Source organism: Leiobunum rupestre, chromosome 10 (assembly GCF_980474605.1).
Source record: "Leiobunum rupestre chromosome 10, qqLeiRupe1.1.hap1, whole genome shotgun sequence".
NCBI classification, from domain to species: Eukaryota; Metazoa; Arthropoda; class Arachnida; order Opiliones; family Sclerosomatidae; genus Leiobunum; species Leiobunum rupestre.
The window spans coordinates 5,112,877-5,136,461 of record NC_143393.1 but is presented as its reverse complement, the minus strand read 5'-3'; the positions used below and the strand labels follow the sequence as shown (position 1 = coordinate 5,136,461).

General features: G+C 39.8%; 1 protein-coding gene across 1 annotated transcript; it reads left to right on the top strand.

The window, feature by feature from the left end:
• The first annotated feature begins 1,726 nt into the window (after positions 1-1,726).
• LOC149923398 (uncharacterized) lies at positions 1,727-6,432 on the top strand. The gene is made up of 6 exons (XM_090161617.1): positions 1,727-1,892; positions 1,957-2,583; positions 4,057-4,345; positions 4,407-4,778; positions 4,845-5,399; positions 5,492-6,432. Exons 1-6 carry the CDS (start codon positions 1,847-1,849, stop codon positions 6,207-6,209), a joined length of 2,607 nt encoding a protein of 868 aa, XP_090017743.1. The 5' UTR covers positions 1,727-1,846; the 3' UTR covers positions 6,210-6,432.
• The last annotated feature ends 17,153 nt before the right edge of the window (positions 6,433-23,585 follow it).

Here is a 23,585-nt window from a genome sequence, read left to right as displayed (position 1 = left end):
TATCGAGCTCAGACGTAAAACCCGTAGTAACGAAAAGCTCGGATGAAAGTGAATACCGAGGGTTAACTTTCCGCTGAGTCGGATCAAATTTAGACATTTTAGTGGGCCCAGGAACGTTATCTACACAGCTTCGTTTAGACATGATGCTCGAGAAACGGTTTGTAGTGTACTGCCGATGGATGACGGGGATGAATCCCTTATATAGCGATAATAATTTGATGACGTAATCAGGATGATGTAATGGGTTGACTCAATGACTCACGCGATTAGTCAAATTTTGCGGTGTTATGTGTATAGCGACGCCCATATTGGTAAACCAAAGAGATAGAAATTCTACAAGTCCCATTAAAAGTAAAATCAACGCGATTAGTAATGCGTTTTTAGGATTGTTCGCGATAAGCCGACTAACGGGAGAGGCGGGGATAGAACCTTCCATACCGGAAGTTATCGTTAAACTAAATTTATCAATAAACCAAAAAACGGATTTAAACTTTATATATTTTATAAAAACGCAAATGACATACAAAGTATTAAAATAAACAAAAAACTAAAATAAACAAATGACTAAAATATACAAAAAGAAATATTGACAAAAAACTAAAATATAGAAAGGAATTATTTACAAATGAAAAAATATACCAACAAATGAAAAAATATATACAATAATTAAGAGGATCTATTCCACATAGTTTATGGGGCTCCATAAAATTCTACGAGCAACAACATTCATTTATAACCATTTTTCGACAAAACGTTTGTCCCCAAAAAATATCTAACACTTTGAAACGTCTTTTTTAAAAAGTGTTTGAGTATATAACCATGACCATCCTTCGACGCTTAAAAACAGCTGTGAAAACAATCGCTTTTTATAAACATTTCGGTGCACACTATTTTAACAATACCCGATTTGACGCGTCATGTTAAATTCAGGAGTCGCGCGTGGGTCTTAATTTGCATCGTAAAAAAGGTTAGGGTTGACACAAAAAAAAGACCCCCTAAACCATTTTCCCTTCAAAGAAAAAGACCGTAGGGGCCTACATTGTTCAATTAAGACTCGAGCGGCGTGGCCCCCAAAGGATTCCACCCTAAGGGTTTGGTGTCTAATAAAACAGCGGCTCGTAAAAAAAATTGGGGCCGCTCGGAGAACCAGAAGGGCACAGTCAAAAAGTTTTTTTCGTATATTCATCCAGCTTTGTCAAAATAGTCAAAAGAGTTTTCGGGAGGCTCTTTTGAAAAACAACTTTTGTCCGCGATAAAAGGATGAACAGCCACCAAAATTATGGGGCTATCATTAAAGTAGCCATTGATCCATCCTTAAATTTAATAGGCTTAAAAAAACAGTGGAGTTTTATATAATACAGTTTCGACTTAACGACGTGATATTATTTTTATACAGCCTCAAAAGATACGTATAAATAGAGCCCTATCGGTCAAAGAAACTTCACTAATCAGCGGAATTCTCAAGTTGGAAGTCGTTTTCTTATCGCCTAGAAAAATGGATAGCGAAAGCTTATGTTGGTTTCTAGACGATTTGGAGGTAAATAGACCCTGGTCCGTACCGCAACTACTGCAATTTTATTACGGAATATGTTTATTTTTAAATTTAGAGCCGGGGTTTGCACCAAATAAGTTACCCGCAATCTTTAGCCGTCTGAGTTTTAAATTAATTTTGACGGTTATTGAAATTTTTGAAACTTTTCAAGCTATCCCCCACGTTCCAGAAGCGTGCCAAACGGTAGCCGAACTCCGATTATTTAATCAAGCATTACCGCCTCGGTTAGGCGAAATTATTGAAGCTAGATATAATAAGCGGGAAAAAGAATTACTCGAACTCGAGTGGGATGCTATGTTGGGTGCCGAATATGACGAACCTGTGTTGGACTACCTGAAGAGTAAGTTTTTTTTCTCGTACCGAAAAATATCTAAGAAATTAAAATATATATTTATTTTTTATAGACGCCCCTGAAATTGTCACGGTCGATGATGCTGAACCGCGTGAATCCGCCGAAATGGTGGACGACTATTTCAACGAACTACTTAACCAAAGCGGTTACGGGGAGGCGGAGGGAGATTTCCCAATTGTAGGGTATATTGATTTTGAGGACCCGAATTGCGTAATTTTGGGTCAGAATGAAAAACAGTTCCCGAACTTCAATATGACGGGAATTGAATTGGAAGCTGAAATATCTAATAATATAGCGGAAGGGCTTGCCAGGGTCACTGAACGGGTATTACGCGATGTAAACCCCGCTGACATGGTACAACTAGTAATCCGTAGTTCGGCGCTGGGTGCGGCGCATCCCGATATAACCATTTCATTTAGGAGACGTGACCAAATTGATATCGAGGCCCTTCTCGACGAGGTATCCGAATCTATATATTCAGATGAGGAAGAAGCGTTTTTCCTGGCACCCGTTAATTTAACTTTTTCCATTGTCCGTCTCCCCCAAGGCGGTGGCTGTACGAAACGGAAACGACTAGAGACCTTTGCCCTGTTTTCTAGAAATAGACGAGCAATTGTCCGTATTGCGAACAGCGACTCAATCTGTCTCGCTAGGGCTCTTTGCGTCGGTGTGGCACTGTGTAAATATCAGAATGAACCCGAAAACAAAAGACTAAAAACGGTCTATGAAACTTTGTCGCATACCAAAGAAAACAATGTGGCCCAGCGAGCCGAGGCGCTCCTCCTATGCTCCAAATCGGGTGTCCGACCGAATAAAGAATGCGCGTCGCCCGAGTCGATTAGAAAATTTAGAACGTATCTCAAAGAATACGATATTTTAATCTATCAAATTAAAAACAGCTGGCCGACCTTGGTGTACGATTCTAGAGTAAGGGGAGGTATGGACAGAAAACGTATTGTACTTTTAAACGAGGGGGCGCATTTCAATCTAGTTAAAAAGCTGGCTCCCTTATTCGGGAAAGCAAAATTTTGTTCAAAGTGTCTCGAGGGGTACAGACAAGATAGCACCCACGCGTGTTCAGACTATTGTTTCGCGTGTTGCAGGGCCATAAAATGTACCGGAGATATAATAAAATGTCCCGACTGTTTACGTAAGTTTACGGGTGTCGATTGCTACGCTCATCATAAAATAAAATTAACAGGCGATAAATTATCATTATGTCAAAATTTATTTCATTGCACGGAATGTTCGATTCTAATCGATTTGACTAAACGCGACGGCCAGCTGCATTCTTGTACCGAACAGTATTGTACCGTTTGTCGTAAGTTTTCCCCCTCGGGACATCAATGTTACATCCAAGTAATAAAAGACCCGCGACACCCGTTACCCCGTTTCGATTCCAACGGTCAGCCTACGCAAATGTGGATATTTTACGATTTTGAAACGGTCCAAACCAAACGGCACCCCGATAAGAAAAACTGTTATATTCATCAACCCATTTTATGCGTGTCGGAAACTTATTGTGTCGCGTGTGTTGATACCCCCGACGTAGCCTGTAAATTTTGCGGCGTTCGCCAAAGACAATTTCTGGGGTCAGATTCCGCGCGAAACTTTTTCGAATATTTAAGAACACTGGCTCGGATAAGAAGAGTGACCGCGCTGGGACATAATGCGAGTAATTATGATACGCAACTCCTATTACAAGTTATAATGGAGAGTGCCGACTCGTTTGAGCCCGATCCGATAATAAATGGAACTCGCATCTTGCAACTGAAACTACACAATTTAACTCTATCGGATTCGTATAATTATATACCCATTCCTCTGTCGAAATTCGCGGATACGTTCGAGCTGGGTCGCGAATATACGAAAGATTTTTTCCCTCATTTTCTATTCAACGTAGTTGATAATAATTTTGACATTTACAAACCCGAACAAACAAACAACGTCTCGGAGAACTCGCTGCCCCCCTTGGAAGCTTACGGGGCCCAATATTTCACGGCGAAAGACCGCGAAAGTTTTAACAAATGGTACGCTCTCGAATCCGAAAAGAGTTCGGGATTTAATTACCTCGAAACGTTAAAACTCTATTGTTCTAGAGATACCCACATATTAGCTAAGGGTTGTTTAAAGTTTATGAAACTATTTCAAGACTTGTGCGAAGTTAATCCGTTTAGCGTGGGCGTGACTATCGCGTCAGTGTGTAGTTACGTGCTAAGGAAAAAATTTTTGGAGCCAGAAACGATTGGCATAATACCGGCTAATTTGTATCGGTTATCCGAGCCTCAATCCACCGAGGTTTTAGAATGGCTGGCTTGGGAAGCGCATGTCCGGAATGTTACCATCGTATCAACGCTGAATGGTCGAGAACCGCGTGCTGGAAAAATTAAAATTGATGGTCTAATCGGTGAGAAAAACGCTCTACAATATCAGGGCTGTTGGTAAGTATTATTTTAAAAAGTTCGAAGAGACAAAATATAAACAGGTTTTTTTTCATTAAAGGTATCACGGTTGTAGGACTTGCTTCGGGGACTCTGTAAATAGGAACCAGCCATTATACGCTAACGCGAGCGATACCCTTAATACACGATTTTCCAACACGATGCGGACAACCAATAAACTTAAAGAAATGGGTTATACCGTCATTCAACAATGGGGGTGCGATTGGATTTTGGAAAAACAACAAAATCCAGCCATAAATGAATTTTTAAAAAATTCTAATTTTTCGGAAACTTTAACTGAACGTTTAGACCCGCGAGCCGCTTTTTTCGGGGGCAGAGTATCAGCCTTACGAACGTACTGTAACGTTGAAGGGACCGACGATAAAATATTCTACGTGGACATTTGCAGCCTGTACCCTTTTATAAACAAACGGTATTATATCGAAAAATATATATATATAACGAAAACAAATATTTAAGTGTGTTTTCCTTTTTATAGTGGCAAAGTCCCCGTTGGTCATCCGACAATTCTGCTCGGTAGCGATATTCCAGCCATTGACGATTTTGAGGGATTATTGTTATGTAACGTGCTCCCGCCAACCAATTTATTCCATCCTATTCTTCCGTATCGGACCGTTAACAAAAAGTTAACGTTTACCCTATGCCGGACGTGTGCCGATTTACGGTATCAGGGTGACTGCGAGCATTCTGACGACGAAAGAATGCTTAAAGGCGTTTGGGTAATCGACGAATTAAGATGGGCGGTAAATCGCGGATACAAAATTACAAAAAAAATTGAGGCCTGGTCATACACGGTGACGCAATACGATCCTGCAACGGACAGTGGAGGGATTTTTCGAGATTACGTTGACTGTTTCCTAAAAACCAAGGTGGAGGCGAGCGGCTGGCCGTCAGATTGTCAGACCCCCGAAGCCCAGGCTGAATACATTGCGGCTTTCGAACGTCATGAAGGGGTCAAATTGGACCCTACCAAAGTCTCCAAAAACGAAGGTCTTCGAGCCATCTCGAAATTAATGCTGAATTCCATGTGGGGGTCTGTATGGATTTTATTACCCCCCCCCCCCCCAATTGGGGTTATAAATCATATTAGGTAGCGTGATAGATATTAAAACTTTTTTTTTCCAGAAAACTCGGTCAGCGATCCATTGTGACCAAAACTGAAATCGTTCGCGAACCCAAAGTGTTCTTTGAACTGCTATCAAATCCGGAAATCAACGTAAAATCGGTTTTGACAGTCAACGATACGACTCTTCTAGTGAAATCAGCCCCCATCAAGGAAGCGGAAATCCCTCTAAAACATACAAATTGCGTGATTGCCGCTTATACAACCTGTCAAGCGAGATTAGTTTTATTAAAATATCTTGAAATAGTCGGAGAGAACGCGTTATATTTGGACACTGACGCCCTCCAGTACGTCTCGAAACAACCCCTTATAACTACGGGCCATTATTTGGGCGATATGGTCAGCGAGTTATCCGGTTATGGAAAGAATTCGTTTATTTACGAAGCCGCGTATGGCGGGCCAAAAAATTACTCGTTTTGGGTGAAAAATCCGGATACGGGCGAAAAATTTAACGTTACGAAAGTGAAAGGATTTCGAATTAATGTCGGTAATCAGCATATCATTAACGGCGAAAATTTAAAAACTATGCTAGGAGTGACTGACGAAGAAACTGAAATACCGGCGGCGTTTGCCGTGCCTCTGCCCAAACAAATCCGTCGACTTCCGGATCATACGCTCGTTAGCGTCGACTTGGAAAAAGCGTATCGGCCCGTAATGGATAAAGTTCGGGTTTTATCGAATTACCGAACAGTTCCATTCGGATATAAAATACGCGCTTAAAAAAAACCTTCGCTCTTATGCGGGCGAGCCGCGGGTCGAGAGGCGCCGGTCTCCGCGGGTCGAGAGGCGCCGGTCTCCGCGGGTCGCCGTCTCGGCGTTCGAGAGAGAGAGAGAGGCGCGCGCGCGTTCTCTCTCTCGATCCGCTATCCGCGCGCGTCGGTGGTCACGAGGGGGGTGTGTCTCTAGCGCGCCGGCCGCTTTCCACGTGGTAGGGGGGTGTGTCACGGGAAAACGTGTTTTGTTATTGTTAAAAATAAAAAATATTATATATAAAAACAAAATGTCCATTTTATTTCATTCTGGTTTCAGCTACGCGGTGATAATGTACCCTTTTTATCACAGTTGTAACATCATACTTTGCGGGCCTAGCCAAAGTGGTAAGACATATTTCGTAGAAAAACTGATTAAACATTTAAAACAAATGTTTGAACCTCAAATTGAAGAAATCCACTGGTTTTACGGCGAGGATCAGCCAGGATACGATAAACTTAAAAAATATAACGTTATATTTCATAAGGGTTTACCCGATCCTGACTTATTTGACGGCTCGAAACGGATACTGGCCGTTTTAGACGATTTAATGGGGGCGGGTCAAAAAGGAGAAGTTGCCCAGTTGTTCACCAAAGTCTCGCATCATCGTAATGTTAGCTTTATCTACATAAGTCAAAATTTATTTCATCAGGGTCGCGGGTGTCGCGAAATTTCCCTCAATGCGCACTACATACTTTTAACGAAAAATGTACGGGACAAAACACAGATTAATTGCTTGGCGCGCCAAATGGCCCCTGATAATTCCAACTTTGTTATCGAAGCGATTTCTGACGCGACTAAGGAACCAAACTCTTACGTATTGATCGACCTTCAGAAAGATTGCCCCGACTCACATCGGATCAGAACTAATATTTTCCCAGGCGAGCAAGTCTCGGTATACATTCCGAAATAATACTTTTCCGAGGGGTGGTTAGTTACCACACACCCCCCCAGCGAGTCGAATTCATTCGATGTACAATGTCTCGACGAGTCAGGTCGCAAAAACATCTGCTCGAATCGATCGGCAAATTAAAGGGCGTTAAGAGACGTAATATTTTAATTAACGCCAATAAAGAGTTGATCGAAGCAATATCTGATTGCGTGTATAATACTCTTATCGGGAATATACGTCTAACCACGCGGCAAAAACTACGATTAAAAATACACCGTAAAACGTTACGCAAAATTGCCCAGAAAAAATTGGGCTGGCAAACTAAAAAACGAATATTATTAAATCAAAAAGGTGCCGGATTTTTCTCGTTTCTTCTGCCTATTGTGTCGTCGCTCGTGGGAGCCCTAACAGGTTGAACATAAAAAATGTTAAGGTACTCGAAAAAGATGACTTTAGCGCCGATTACGCCACCCCATCAACAACTCAAACCGGATATTGACACGGAAATGGCTGATATTTTAAAAAGCGAAGCGCTCGATGACAGGACCAAGTGGAAGATATACGAAGAGATGCTATTAAAAAAGCACGCTCGAAATAAACCGATTGAAAATAACGATACGCCCAGTTTCGATACATTAGTCAATCTGTTCCCGCTAGGATACAGAGCGAGCGCCCGAGCTATATTTAATCATTTGATTTCGGACAGCGGTCGACTGCGGTGGGACAGCCAGGGGCAGATTTTATTAGACGGTGAAATACAAACGGATTCTGATATTGTTGATTTAGTATATTATCTAATAAGTCCCCACGCGCCGAGACCCCAGAGTTGGTCAAAATTTAATAACCTGGTGGGTAAACTACGGAAAATCACCCCTCAAGCCTTCCCCACCACCACCCCATTACCGTCTACTTCGTTCGTAACAGCTTCCGCCCCCCCCCGGGCCCCCATCTTTCGCTCGCCTCCTCCAAACGAAAGAAAACTTTGCCGTCAGCGGTCGGGCCTAATTCTTTCGCGACACCTCGACAGTCACCGAAACTTTGGTCGCCTACTATTAAGAACCGTTTACGTAAAAAAAAAACGCCGAGTGCCAAAATTTTGAAATGGGAGAGTTACCGATAAACGTAACGGCTAGACTCGAAAAAATATATTTCGATTCTCGTAATCCAGCTAGCTACGGGGGTGTTGAAAAATTATACGATTCTGTCAAAGAGCTCGGAATATCTCGGGAGAATGTTGAAACGTTTTTGCAAACTCACGACGCCTATACGTTACATAGACCAGTTATTCGAAAATTCCAAAGACGAAGGATTCGTGTAGGAAACAGACTAGACCTCTATCAGACTGATTTGGCAGATATGCGCTCTTTAGCGAGTGACAATTCCGGATACACATTTATTCTTACTTGTATAGATTGCTTTTCGAGAGTGGCATTTGCCGTCCCCCTAAAACGTAAGACCGGCGCTGAGGTTGCCCGCGCCCTGAAAATAATTTTTAAAGAGCGGGGCAAGCCCCGCGCTATACAGTTCGACCGTGGGTTGGAGTACGTTAATTCGACTGTTTTAAAACTCCTAAAAGAGGAGGGCATTAGACATTACCATTCCGAAAATAGCGATGTTAAAGCCGCGATGGTAGAGCGTTTTAATAGGACCCTGAAACAGCGCATGTATCGTTTTTTTACTCATAAAAACACGCGACGCTATCTCGACGAGCTGCCCAATTTAATTCATTCGTATAACGCCAGTTATCATACGACAATTAAAATGGCTCCCTTCGATGTAAACGACAAAAATATTCTTCAAGTTTATAGAAATATTTACAAACCAGGGCAGTCTCAGCCAGCCGCCCTCAAGCCCCGAAAATGCCGTATCAAAGTCGGCGATTACGTAAGGATTACCCGAACTGCCAGACCGTTTTTAAAAGGATACAGCGATCAAAATTGGAGCGCCGAAATATTTAAAGTTATTTTCAAGAATACTAAAAGACCTCTTCAATTTAAGCTCGTTGATTTGGCTGACGAACCCATCACGGGATATTTTTATTTCAAAGAAATTCAACGAGTTATAAAACCGGAAGAATATACAATTGACAAAGTATTAAAGAAGCGACGCTCAAAGGGTAAAGTCGAATATTTCGTTTCTTGGTTAGGGTATCCGGCTACATTCAATTCTTGGGTTTCTGCTAAAGATGTCCGAAGCCTTTTACCTAACGATACCCAGTAATTCAAATCTCGAGATATTTCCGAATAATACGGTAGCCTGTTTCACGATAAAATTACCCGAACCTATCGAATTAAAGGGGGGGTGGGAAGTTGCGTTGGTGGAAATATTGTATCCCTTTTCGTTTTACAACGTGTTGCCCTATGACAATTACGTCTATTTCCGCGTTAATCCCGCCCAACATGGGGGACAGTCTGACCCTAAAATGGTCGGGACGATGCGAGAAATCCCTCCGGGGCATTACTTGAGTATAGACCATTTACTTAAAGTAGTAAACGACACCGCGCTATGCACCGCCGCTAATGTGTGTCTTACCCACGATCCGCTGAACGGACACGTGGCGCTGGTTGGAAAAAATATTACCCCCTATGGCGTATTTATGAGTGACGGACTGAGCAACACGCTAGGATTTGAAAGAACTAAAACTATCGCGGGCAGAAGCGAGAACCCGGCTCGCTTAAATTTCCACATTCCGCCCCAAATCTTCGTTTATTCCGATATCGTCGCTGATCAAGTGGTGGGCTCGTCGCTCGTCAAATTGTTAAGAATAATAGCGGTTGACGAATCAGCCCGATTTGGTACTCATATCGAGAAAACATACATTTCGCCGCATTACGTGCCCATTGAGAAGAAATACTTTGATACTATCCAAATAGATCTACGCGATGTTTATGGGAAACCAGCTCCTTTTGAGTTTGGCAATCTAACAGTAAAACTTCATTTGCGTCCAAGATGCCCTTAAGACACGTTCTTGAAAAAAGACGCTGCGTAGCGTGCCCGTACGCTCAATATTATGCCACTCAGGCGGGTGGCGCTATTCCCGACGTATACGTGGGATCGCCGTATCAGCGGGGGCACGGGCAATTCGGAAGCGGGTTTGGGAGTTTCTTCTCCGGCTTGTACAAGCTAGCGAAACCGTTTCTTTTACGGGGGGCGAAATTTTTGGGGGGCCAAGCCCTCTCCACGGGAAAACAAGTTTTGGCTGATGTCTCGACGGGGTCATCCATACGTGAAGCTACCAAACGGCGCCTCACAGAAAAGTACGATGATCTCAAACAACAATACGGGACTGGGAAACGTAAACGCAAAACTAAAACAATTAAGAAAAGACCAAAACGCGGTGGAAAAAAATCATTAGTAGGCAGGAAACGAGCTAGAAAGGTCGTTGATATTTTCTCCTAAAATTATGGGTCATTGCGAAGCGTTAAAAAGTGAACTTGATATTTTTCAATCCGCGCCTATCCAAACGTCAATTGAGGGAGGAAAATGGACCACCTTCAAACCCATCTCGTCGCTGCGAGGCGATACCATCGAGTTTAATATTCCTGGAAGCGGGCACGAGTATATTGATTTACCGCTTACGTACCTACTTGTTAAAGCTAAAATCGTCGCCGATGACGCGGGCAAAAGTTTATTACCGTCGGATGTTGTAGGGGGGTGTAACAATTTTTTGCACACGCTATTTAATCACGCGGAAGTTTACCTTAACGGAACCTTACTGTCTCCGTCAGCTTGTTCGTACGCTTATCGGGCGTACATTGAAACTTTGTTAAATTTTGACAAGGGTGCCAAAGCGTCCCATTTAACAGGCGCGCTGTGGTACAAGGATACCCCCGGCGAAATGAATTCGGTCACTGCCAACGAGGGTTTTAAACAGCGGAAAGGATTCACGGATCAGTCGAAAGAAATAGATTTAATTGGTCCGCTGTTTCTTGACGCGCTCAATGTCGAAAAATATTTAATTAATGGCGTAGATTTACGTATTAAACTATCGCGAAGTAAAGCGAGTTTTGCGTTAATGGGTACGCCGAAGCCCGGGGTTGACTATAAAATTATCATTACGGACGCGAGCTTGTTGGTACGTCGAATACAAATTGCACCCAAAATACTTATCGCTCACGAAAACGCCTTGTCACGAGCAGCAGCAAAGTACGCTTTTACACGCACCGAAACAAAAATATTCACCATCAACTCGAATATCCGAAACACAGTTATTCCCAACGTATATTTGGGTACCCTCCCGGTTCGCTTGATTGTCGCGCTGGTGGATCACGAAGCCTACAATGGAACCCTGGCAAAAAACCCGTACGCTTTCGAACATCAAGATTTATCGAGTTTAGCTCTTTACGTGGATTCTGACGGTGTGGATTCGAAACCTATTACGCCAAACTACGACGCGGGACAATATATTCAAGCCTATCATACTTTATTCACGGGTAGCGGAATTCATTATAGAAACACCGGGATCGATATTTCCCGGGGAGATTATGCCGGGGGCTACGCTTTTTACGTCTTCGACATTTCAAACGACCATAGCGCGGGTGAGAGTCATTATTGGAACCCCTCCAGACAGGGACAGATGCGTTTGGAGCTTTCGTTCGCTAAACCAGTCCCGCAAACGTTAAGCTGCGTAGTTTTCGCCGAATTTCAAGCCAGCTTTAGCGTAGACAAAGATCGTAACGTTTCTATTGAAAACGTGTAATTATGCGCGGATCCGAGATTTTAAACATTTTGAGACGTACGCGCAATTTTATGGGCGTATTCGCTTCGGATTGTCTACCCGATAAGATTAATAGTTTTCCAGCGTCACTGGTTGTAAATCTGGACCCCCACGATGAACCCGGCAGCCATTGGGTCGCGATTTACCTTGATAAATTAAAACGGGCTTGGTATTTTGACTCTTTGGCGCTACGGCCCATTTTGCCAGCCATTAAACTTTTTTTAAAACAAAATTCGAGAAAAATCACGCCCACCAAGCGGCGACTTCAATCGACAACGAGCGTCATTTGCGGACATTATTGCGTGATTTATATACGTCACCGATCAAAACGTAGAAGTCACCAAAGCTTCTTTAAGGGTTTTTCACGAAGAGACGTCAACAATGATATAATGGCCACTAGAAAATTTAACAACCTGTTACGTCATCATAAACAGAGTATAAATTCCCGTCGCGCGACTATACCCCGTTTTTATTCCTAACTAAACCCTCAGTATCGTGTCGGTGGCATGGCGAGAATGGCCTTTGTAGACTTTGACTTCCCCCCCCACCAGTGAATTGGCTATTCCGACATCACACTCTAAACACCCGACAACCGTGTTCTTTGGAACGAAGTCTACTTTTCGCCGAATGGATTACCCAGAACCTCGCTGAAATAGACAGTCAATTACGATGTCCATTTTAATTTTTTTTTGTATCACACTATAATATTTTTTTGACTCGTAAAAGAAAAATAATTTTTGTAATATATCATCTTATAAAATAAATATTTTTTATTATCTTATAAATCCGACTCGTTATTTCTCATTGCTCGCGTCATTTTTTTTAGATTACGTAATTAATAGTTCATTGTGTCCATTCATTCGCCCACGGTAGAAAAATATTATAAACGTATTTTAAAAATATTAAGTGTCAATTTATCAATGTAAAAATTATTTTATACGGTCACCTTTAAAAATAACAATGTATTCAATATAAAAACGTTTATTCACATTTTCTTTACAGCGGTTTTAATATTATGAATTTGATTAGTTTTACAATATTCTTGAAAATAAATCAGAGCAGCCATTTCCTTTTCAGTCGGCATTTTTAATTCGGCTGGCAGGTTAGATGTAGTTGGTTCGGTTGATTCCATTGTGGCACCGCGCTTTTTACATGTCCCAATAAGTTCGTTAAGATAATCGATAATTTTATCATCTGACATTTCCTCGGCCTCTGTGTAATGGAGCGATTCACTCGCATCACAATCACACGCCAGATCCGAATCTTCTTTCATTGTATTACAAGATAAATGTGTCATTAAATGTTGTTTGAAACCTCTCACGGACCGGTATATTTCCGAGCATATCCCGCATTTCTTTGGTAGCCTAAGCGGAGACATCTTCCTCTTTCCCATAGCGGCTGGCTTATGAAAACCGCAACGCATCTACGTAATCTTTACGTTTCATGGTGTAGATTACGTCATCTTTAGTGAGTCATTTTTAAATTATGTCATTTTTATAGATTACGTCATTTTGGGGTTTAGACCCAGAAATATTATTCCGTAGCTCAAAGAGAATCGGGATGGCTAGTCACGAGGATCTCACCACCGTAACCGGTCGGCTAGAAACGTTCAAGCAATGGGACAACGTACACGTGAACAAGGAAGACTTGGCCCACGCAGGACTTTTCGCCGTAGACTCGGACGGCATAGTCGAATGCTACCTCTGCCACGGACAGTTAGGCAGTTGGGAATCCGGCGACGTACCCCAAACGGAACACGACAAATTTTATCCCAACTGTCCGTCACCCGCCGCTTTGGATGGCCAAGATATCCCGCCATCCGAAAAATACATCTCCGGCGGAACCACAACCACCCCCGAGGGATACGGCGACAACGTAACTCTTACCATCAAACGCCTCGAGGTAGAACATTTAATGAAAATGCTCGTAAAAACGCTAATTTCAGATGGTTCGATTCAACCCTTTGAGTGAACTTTGGTATATACCCTACGAAGATCGACGTAATTACCATGATATAAATAAAATACATTTCCAAAGACGTATTTTCAATGTAAATCGTATTATACAGCCTGTACTCGAAAAATATCTTAATAAAACTTATAATTTGTATACACTCTTCTCTTTTTTTCCCAAAACACTTTTACCGATGACCGCCCGCTATTTTACGGTACGCTTAGGGGCCCGAAAGTGTTTGTCGGCGAAAACCAACTCGAATTGTGCCCGAAATTAACTATGACGGATCGTCTGTTTGCATAACATCGTGTCACCGCCATAGGGTCAGATAACCTATTGACCTATAATGGGTTAGCACCTGGGTTTTATGGGTTATAACATCGTAAATCAACCTCGTAAATCAGCTAACCTTTTGACCTAAAATGGGGTGCCTCCAGCTATTAACTATGACGGGCCGGCTGTTTGCATAACATCGTGTCACCACCATAGGGGCAGATAACCTATTGACCTAAAATGGGTTAACACCTGGGTTTTATGGGTTATAACATCGTAAATCAGCTAACCTTTTGACCTAAAATGGGGTGCCTCCAGCTATTAACTATGACGGGCCGGCTGTTTGCATAACATCGTGTCACCACCATAGGGGGAGATAACCTATTGACCTATAATGGGTTAGCACCTGGGTTTTATGGGTTATAACATCGTAAATAATCTAACCTTTTGACCTAACCTTTGGACCCCGCCGAAAATGTACGCAAAATGGGGCCCCTACAGGGGCCTGTTTCACTCTTATTTAACGGCTGTTTGCATCGTGTCCATAGGGGCAGATAACCTATTGACCTAACATCGTAAATCAACCTCGTAAAACAGCTAACCTTTTGACCTAACCTTTTGACCTGCCGAATATTGCCGCAAAATGGGGGCCCCTATAGGGGCCCGTTTCCCCCGCCCGCAGGTGCCCCCTTATCGGTAGACGCACCCACTTATCTCTGATTTTCAAATTGAAATTTCCGATAATAATGCCTACAAAATATGCCATCAGAATATACGTAGTCTACAAAAAATTATGAATAATTTGTTGTATTTTTGGATTCGCTTGATTATTGTTTTGATATCATTGTTTTAACTGAAACATTTACGATTATTGATAAAAATCTATTTGATATAAATGGATATAATTCAGTTTGCTCTAATAAATTTCAGAATAAAAATGACGGAATTTTAATATATATAAAAAAAGGCATTATGTTTACCGAAAATAATATTGATGTAATAGGTGCAACGTCAAAAGTAATTGATGTTCAATTACCAAATAATGCTATGTATAGAATTATTGCATGCTATAGGTCTCCAAGCAACAATGTAACTGATTTTATAAATGGCCTAAATGATAACTTATTGGAGATAACACGAGTTGGGAAAATTATTTGGATCGGAGACTTAAATATAGATATTTTAAATTATAATGACAAAAACTCTGCAGAATATTTATCAATATTACACGAAAACAGCCTAAATTCCTGTATTAATAATATAACACGAATAGAATCTAAAACTTGTATTGACCACATATTTATTAAAACAAACAATAACGAGTGTATGAATTCTTATGTCATGGAAACAAATATTACAGATCACTATTTAACTTTTATCGCTATTCCAAACAATGAAAATAAGACTATTCAAGAAAGCTCAATGATAAAAAATATTCCCGACTATTATGCATTAATAAACCTCGTATAACGACGCTTCAGTTTTCGTGGCCGAAATCGGGTACAATTACGAACGAGGGGATTTTAAGTTTAAGGCTTTAATAGAGCATCCCACGCCAATAAATGCAAAGAGAATTTTTAGGCTTTCTTTGGCGTCGTGTACATCACATTTATTTGAGGCTCGAATTGCCCGAGTTGTCGTTTTGGTACCAAGTGTAAGTGAATTGAGGAATACAGCCAATGTAACGATAATGGAGTTTTATTATAACTCAGAGTTCAACTTAACCTAATACAATACACTTATCAATAAACAATACGGTTGTGCTAGCTTACTATTCCAGAGGGACCAAGGGTTAAACTAACGTTATGGGAGGACTGGGTCTGGAAGACACAGCTTTGCGAATATAATAAATTAAGGGATCTGGTACTGGGTGACTCAGATTTTATATTACAGAAATTAAGGGATCTGGTACTGGGAGACACAGATTTCGGACCGGAAGACTACTTACTAAATTATGGATAGAAATGCCGATTTATCTTGGATAATATGGTTGGGGGAACCTACCATCAGAGAGTGTAAAGATTATGAGAGGCGTCTCTTCCCATTCCCGTAACGTTAAAATTTCGTACAAGATTTTGAGAGCGCGCGCCCGTAGGAGAGGTTCCGATACTACCCGCCACACGATGGCGCTACTCAAAGAAATTTCAATTTTGTAAACATCCGGAAAATATTTTTCATCAGTCATGGCTGTTGAACATAGTTGAATTATGCTAATTTAAAATTAATAAAATTCAATTCCATGAAAATAAAGAAACGTAAGTACAAGAAAGCGGACTATTTATAATATTTTAATACTAAAATAATTAATTTGTTTGATTAACCAAGGAAATTCATTGTAAATTTTATGAAATGGCCGAGGCTTAACAACACAATAAATTAAAAATATGATGTAATTAATACAAATTAGAGCGGAATAAATTAAAAAATACGAGGAAACATTGAAGTAGGTAAAATGAGATTAATGTTGTATTTTTAACAGTTTCCTATCTAATCTTTTCTGGGTTTTCATGTATTCATGGTCGAGATCTTGTTTTTTAAGGGAACTATGTATGCAGAATTCTATGAAAAAAGATATCATGTTTTGGTATGCAGTTGCACATGGAGAATCTTCGGTAACTTTAAACCATTTCTTGTCAATTCTTCGGGTGATGAATCTCTCCAAACGTCCTTTAATATTTGTCATGTGCGATAAAAGCTTAAAACTGGTGTCAAATACTTCATTTGTCTCCGTTACAAATTTGAAGAAATTATCAGTTGGTACGATGAGGCTGCTGATAGAAGAATTCTTTGATGTTTTGAACGCTTTAAAGTAAGAGAGCAGATTTGTTGGGTCAACAATTGGATTGTCTTTTTTGAGTTGACTTATGCAAGAAGAGCATTGATGGTTTGAGTAGCAGCGGTGAATTAGATATCCGGAAATGTAACTAAGAACATTTTGTTTTAGCAGGTTTGGACTTCCAATAGAATTACAAATTTCTAAGTCTTCATCGGAACATCGCCCCTGGCTTTGCAAGACTAAAAGATTTTCAAAATTGGAGAAATCTTCATCCGGTCCTGGAGCTGCAGTTTTAAAAGTGTCAATGTTTAAAATGAACTCATCCAAATCATCAATGCAATTAGAATCCGGTGGTTTCAAGAGATTATTCACAGAGGCAGCCCTGTATGCCGCTCGAAATTGTTGTGGATTGGGATGATCACGGTTGCCTCCTTTCTGTCTTATAGATCCAAAAAAATTCTCTACAAAATCTTGGCTAATCCTGCCCGTTAATAAAAACTTGAAACCAAACTTCTCCTTTAGATCTTCCCAGAGGAGTAGCAAGGCTTGAATTGAAATTTTCCATCCTTCAATACAAGGTAGGGTTCTATATCTGCAGTTTTGAGGCTTCCATGTGCTAAACCATTCCAATTTATCATTCAACATTTGTACGTGAATTGACGAATCCCTCATTCCTCTCTTACACAGCGTTTCATTATTAAGGGTCCTACTGTTGAATAAATCAAAAAGATCATTCATGTGGAGAAGGAACTCTGCTGTGAATGTGCTATTTAATGTCAGGTCTCCTAATCCCAATGAACACGCTGTTTGGATACAGTTGGAAACACTTCGGCTGAAAACTTGGGCTGCTAAGCTAACTTTCATGTTGGAAAATGCCGGTAACTTGACATGTTTGGATTTTAACTTGTGAGCACCGCGGAACTTTCCAATTTTTTGGTCTAACTCAAAAAACATTTCTAGGTCCTTCCAATAAACTATGTTGCCTTCTACCATAATTGGATATTTCTTGAAATTGTTTCTAACACTTTTTAAGAGATGAGGCGGATCAAAGAAGAAATATATTTTCTTGCCATCAATTTCAATGTAAGGCTTTTCCGTTGTTATTCCGAGATTTTTAAATAGATTTTGGTTGCCTGTTCCTTGGTCGCAAACTACGGCTTTGACAATTAGGCCAATATTTTCAAGGTGTTTTATGCATTCTTTAAGGAGCAGTTCCAAAGTCTGCCCAGAGCAAGCATCCTTGGTGAGGAAGTAACCAATTGGTTGTTTCCATTTTAGTTTTAGGCCTTTAGCCATGAAGACAAGGGCCTGATTTGCGTACTGCTTGGTTCTTCCATGTGGCCCATAATCAACAAAGCCTTCAATAATATCATTGCATTGGTCAAGGGTGAGTTTTTCTTTTAAGCTCATTTCATCAAAAGAAATTAAAACCACTTTATCACTTAGTTTCTTATTCTGGAATTTCATCTTCAAGGCTTCGAGTGTTTTATGATCAAAACCAGGTGCAATTTTCATGCGACCAAGCCATTTCTCCAAGGTTCTTTTCGTTGGAAGACATAACACAGCTTGCCACATCCTATATGCTTGGGGACTATGGTAGAATAGAGAAAGTGACCATTTCTTAAGCATTGTGGAATACCTCCTTCCCTTTTTATTTCTTTGTCGAAGTTTCAACTCTGAATCGAAGAGTTCTTTCGAAAAACCAGTTAAGAACCTTGTAGCATTGCTAACATCACAAATCTTTTCACTGTCTGCCAGTTTTTCTTTTAAGCTTCTTATCTGTTTCTTCATTCTTTGAATTTTGGCATGTTGCTTATTGGTTTTTCTAATAAGTCTTGACTCTCTTTTTGTTTTCAATCCTTTTACTTGGACAGCCTGATCATTGCTTTGCTTCACTGAAACTTCGGCTCCTACATCTAGATGTGCTGTAAATAATTTGAAAAGCCCTTAATTAAATGCCCTAAATTTAAAAAATAATATTTATCATACCATATTCATTGTGGTTATTTATTACGCAGGTGTTGTTTGGATGGATTGTTTTTGTTGGATCGCTTATTTCGTTTGGATTGCTAAAGCTATAACTGTGATCTAGTTGTACGCGTTTACGCCGTTTAGCTGTCTCTGTAAAATCCAGGTTTAAATCCAAAGTTCTTTTTCCATTTTGATTCACTGTAGGCATTGTAATGTTTTATCAATTAAAATCTAATAGCTATCAGGGATACAAAGTCTTTTGAATTACCATTTTCTGAAATTTCCAATGGTGTACAGTCATTAAGAATGAAAATTGTTGGAACAGCGGATAGTGTGAGCCTGTTTTTAGTTCTAGTATTCATAAAACTGTCATCAATGAAATGATTCGCGCAAATTCGATGGTTAACGTGTAAATATTCCGTAGTTTTATTTGTAAGCCCATCATTATTTACATTTTTCAGCCACAAAATGGAACTAAAATTTATATTAAGTTAATATACAAATAAGCCTATCTAATGAAAATGCGAATTTACCGGTCTTTTTCCTTTGGAAACTTAAAAAAAGATAAACGAGGATTTCTTATTTTTGATGTTTTACAATTTAAAACGGAACAATATACCCCAGGCATAATAAACTATTTAAAAACCTTGTAAAACTAGTATTAAAAATCGGGAAAGTTTTTGCGTCTTTTAAACCTAACATCGAAACGCGCGCGCTGTGAGAACGGCGCCACTGGTGGCGCCATCGCTCTTACGGTAGTAGTGGACAGTTTTGGAAAAAAAAAGTTAGTACGCTTTTTTGAAAGAGAGACGCCTCTCATAATCTTTACACTCTCTGCTACCATGCGGCTAGAGGTTTCAAATATCTGAATCTACGGGGTCAAGATTAAGAGTTCAAGGGCGTCGCAAAAATAGTCATATAATGAGGGCCTGATATAAGCAGCTCCACTTAAAACACTAATACAAAATAATGCAAAAAAAGTAACAGAAAGTTTTGATACAATTACCGCCCACTTCTGGCTGGCCTTCTTGTCCTTCCGCGCACAATTACTTTCGAGAACACAATCTTTGTATTCCTAATACCGCACTATACAGTCCTTTCTTGAGGGACCCGACTCCGCACACACTTCTCGCGTTTCTCCAACTTCGACTTGGGCCCACTGCCCTAGTCCTCTGTTTACTCTGACTTCTTTGACTCTGTCGTCCAAAACTCTGCCCTCCTACTGCCCAGGGAACTCTCTTTATATCCCTTGCTTATCTAATCTTTATCTTATCTTTAACCTTCATCGGGATGCCTCCCGTAGCGTGATTAGTAAAACCAATATTTACAACGCGCCTCCTTGTTAGTAGAGGGCGCTTACATCTGGTTCCCCTCGGCCCGCTTGGCGAAAAGGACAAATAACACTAACGTCTGCTTTATTATAAGCAGCTCGAATCCCCTACAATACCCCTTATTTCACCCCAAAAAATGTCAGGTTCCTAACCGAGGGGTCGGACATTTGGCCAAATCCCGTACAAAATTTGGAAAAAAATCCTCAAATCCAAAATCTAAGAATTTTGCTACAATAGACTTTGTATGACAAATCCACAATAAAAAATCCTGGATTTTTAAAAAATCCAAAATCCCGTACACAAAACAGGCAAATGTCCGACCCCTCGTTCCTAACACTCGTTCGAAACGAATCATGGACTGATGTATTAAATAAAAATGACTGTAACCTAGCACTGAATCAATTTGTGACGACCCTACAGAAATACATAAAGGCAACTACCACTAGATATTGTATAAAACAAAATCATAAAAAACAGAAGTTGAAACCCTGGATTACCCCTGCTTTAATAAACTCAATAAGGAGAAGAGTCGTTTTAGCTAAGCAACTTAAACAAGTTGGCAAGCCAAAATATACCTCTCCTCGGTAGAATTGTCCCTAGTGGTATTAATTTCTCGAGATAACCCTTAAAGATATATCTCCGCAATTTAGAGTTATTTGTTAAAAATATTAACCCATTTCTATCCCGCCCGGTATAAAATTTTAATTATAATTAAAATAATTGAGACGAAACGACCAATTTTAATTTATTCAGAATATCATAAGTTAAGTAGTTACAACAGTAAGTTAGACGTACTATAACAATGCACAATTGAATTAAACCCTTTTACAGAACAAGTTTATCAGTTAAATATAATACGAAGCAAATTTTAATGAAAGAAATATCTACAGAGGCTTTTTGGAATTACTCGCTTACGAAATACTTGCCGCATCTTTAACGCTCATTTTATTTCAACACTCGCCCTTGATGAAGATACCGTAGATATCTGGTAGTGGACGACTCGTTCACTTCCTGTTGACGTTGTGACGCATACCACATGAAAAAGACCAATGCCGTCCAATTTCCAATATCATATAATGACTCGCACACCCAAGTAATCATTGACTGCGTTAGAAATCGTAGATATCCAAATATCCACACCAAATGTATTTACAAGAAGCAAAAACCTTACCATCAACAAAGCACAGAGAGCCACTTGACTAACCGCCACCTCTTAAAGCAATTAACGTTAAATTATCTCCTTTGAATTAACAGAACTATATATAGGTCGTTAAGAAAGTGGACCACCCACAGGGTCTACCCTTTAACCCTCTAATCTCGGCTGACTGCGCTAAAACAAGATTTAACCTTTAAAAAATACCAGATTAGGCCTTCATAAATTTATTAATAAAAAAAGACTTTATTACCTATTATGCTTACGATGCCTGTCTTAATTTCAGTGAATCTAAGCAGCTATCGGTGGTTCTGTGGTAGAGCGCTCGACTGCCAAGCCGAATGGTCTGGGTTCGAAACTTGGGTGGCGCATTTGTTTTTAATCAATAGAGAAACGCTAAATTAGAATTTCTTCGATGCAATAATTTCAATTTCAATTCTATTTCAATTAAACCAAAATTTCGTACTCTATTAAATACGCTTCCGATAAAGCTGAAGGTCTAATTTTCAATAGGCGTAACAAGTGTCGGTGGTTCTGTGGTAGAACGTCCGCCTGTCAATCAGGAGGTCTCGGGTTCAAATCCCGCCCGATGCGATCGCAAATTGATACTAAGACGAATACCGTGTACAACTGGTGGAAACCCGGCCATTGGACGTTGAGAGGTAGCATTACACTCAGCACTCGGTCCGTCCCAAAGTCATTAAGAAGAAGTTGGAGAGAAAACGCCCATATAAACACAACAGACTCAACATGCACATCCATCAGAACACAAACACAACAAATTCAACACTCACAACCTACGCATAAACATTACAAAAACCGTAATACACCAAACCGTCACGACGGTGAGCGAAAAAACACCATCCAAACCAAACCGCAAATGTATCCGTTAACGCTCACCGTCACACGGTGGTTTTGCCAACCCTTTGAGAAACTGCGTACGCAGTGATTACACTTTGCACCGAAAATGCGAACGCGTTCGCAGTCCTGACAGACAGACACACCCACAGACCCACCCACAGACAGACACGGTCGTTGTATAACCCCTCCTAGGGGACTTTGTCCCCTCGGAGAGGTAAAAAGAACCTTTTAATTCAGAACTTAGAAATTACTTAAGATTATACCGTAATAAGTTATATTCCTTGCTTAGAACAACGAAATATAAATATTTTAAAGACAAAATTGAATATAAAAATAATGATCCAAAAAGTGTCTGGAAAGCGATAAATGAATCTACCAAAAAAATGAAACATTATGACACTATTGAGGAAATAAAAATAAATGATGAAAAGATTACGGTAAAAAACAATGCTAAAGATATAGCAAATCATTTTAATAGATACTTTTCTTCTGTGGGCCCAAATTTGGCTAAGATCATTCAAGATAAAAAATATAGTAGTAATAAACAGTCAAATTTAATAAATAATGATAAAAGCTTTTTTTGGAAGCCAGTTATACCAAGTGACGTAGAAAATACTATAAATAATTTAAGAAATCTAAAATCAAAAGGACATGATAATATTGACGTAAAAACACTTAAATTACTTAAACAACATATTTCTATACCCCTGACTCACATAATAAATATCTCATTATTGACTGGTATTTTTCCAGAAGTACTTAAAACAGTAATAATAATTCCTATTTATAAAACAGGTGATAAAAAGGAAGTAGGAAACTATCGACCAATATCCTTGTTAAGTAACATATCAAAAATAATTGAGAAATTAATTAAAAAAACAATTAGTAACTTTTTTGGAAAAATTCAGTTACCTATCACAAAATCAATATGGTTTTAGAACAAGTATAGGATCAAACGATGCAATATACGAAATAACTAAGGAATTATATTCAGCTGTGGATAAAAACAAAAAAGCGTTAGCGATATTTTTAGACTTAAAAAAAGCTTTCGACACTGTTTCTCACCCAAAAATACTGGTCAAATTAGAAAAAGCTGGAGTCAGGGGTCTAACATTAAAATGGTTTGAAAATTATTTATCAGGACGAAAAACTTTAACAAAAATAAATAATACCCTAAGTGATACTGAATTGTTAACTTATGGACTCCCCCAAGGTACAGTAATAGGTCCTGTGTTATTCCTAGTATACAAGGTGTCTCAATTTGCTCGATCAGGCCATTTTTCTCAAATGTATTTATGCTAGGGTTCTGAAATTTTCAGGGTTTATTTGTTAGGTATGGAAGGCTTTGGTTACTAAATTTTCAGAAAAATCGAACGATTTTGTGCCGTTTTGGAAAATTTATTTTTTCACCGTTAGGTG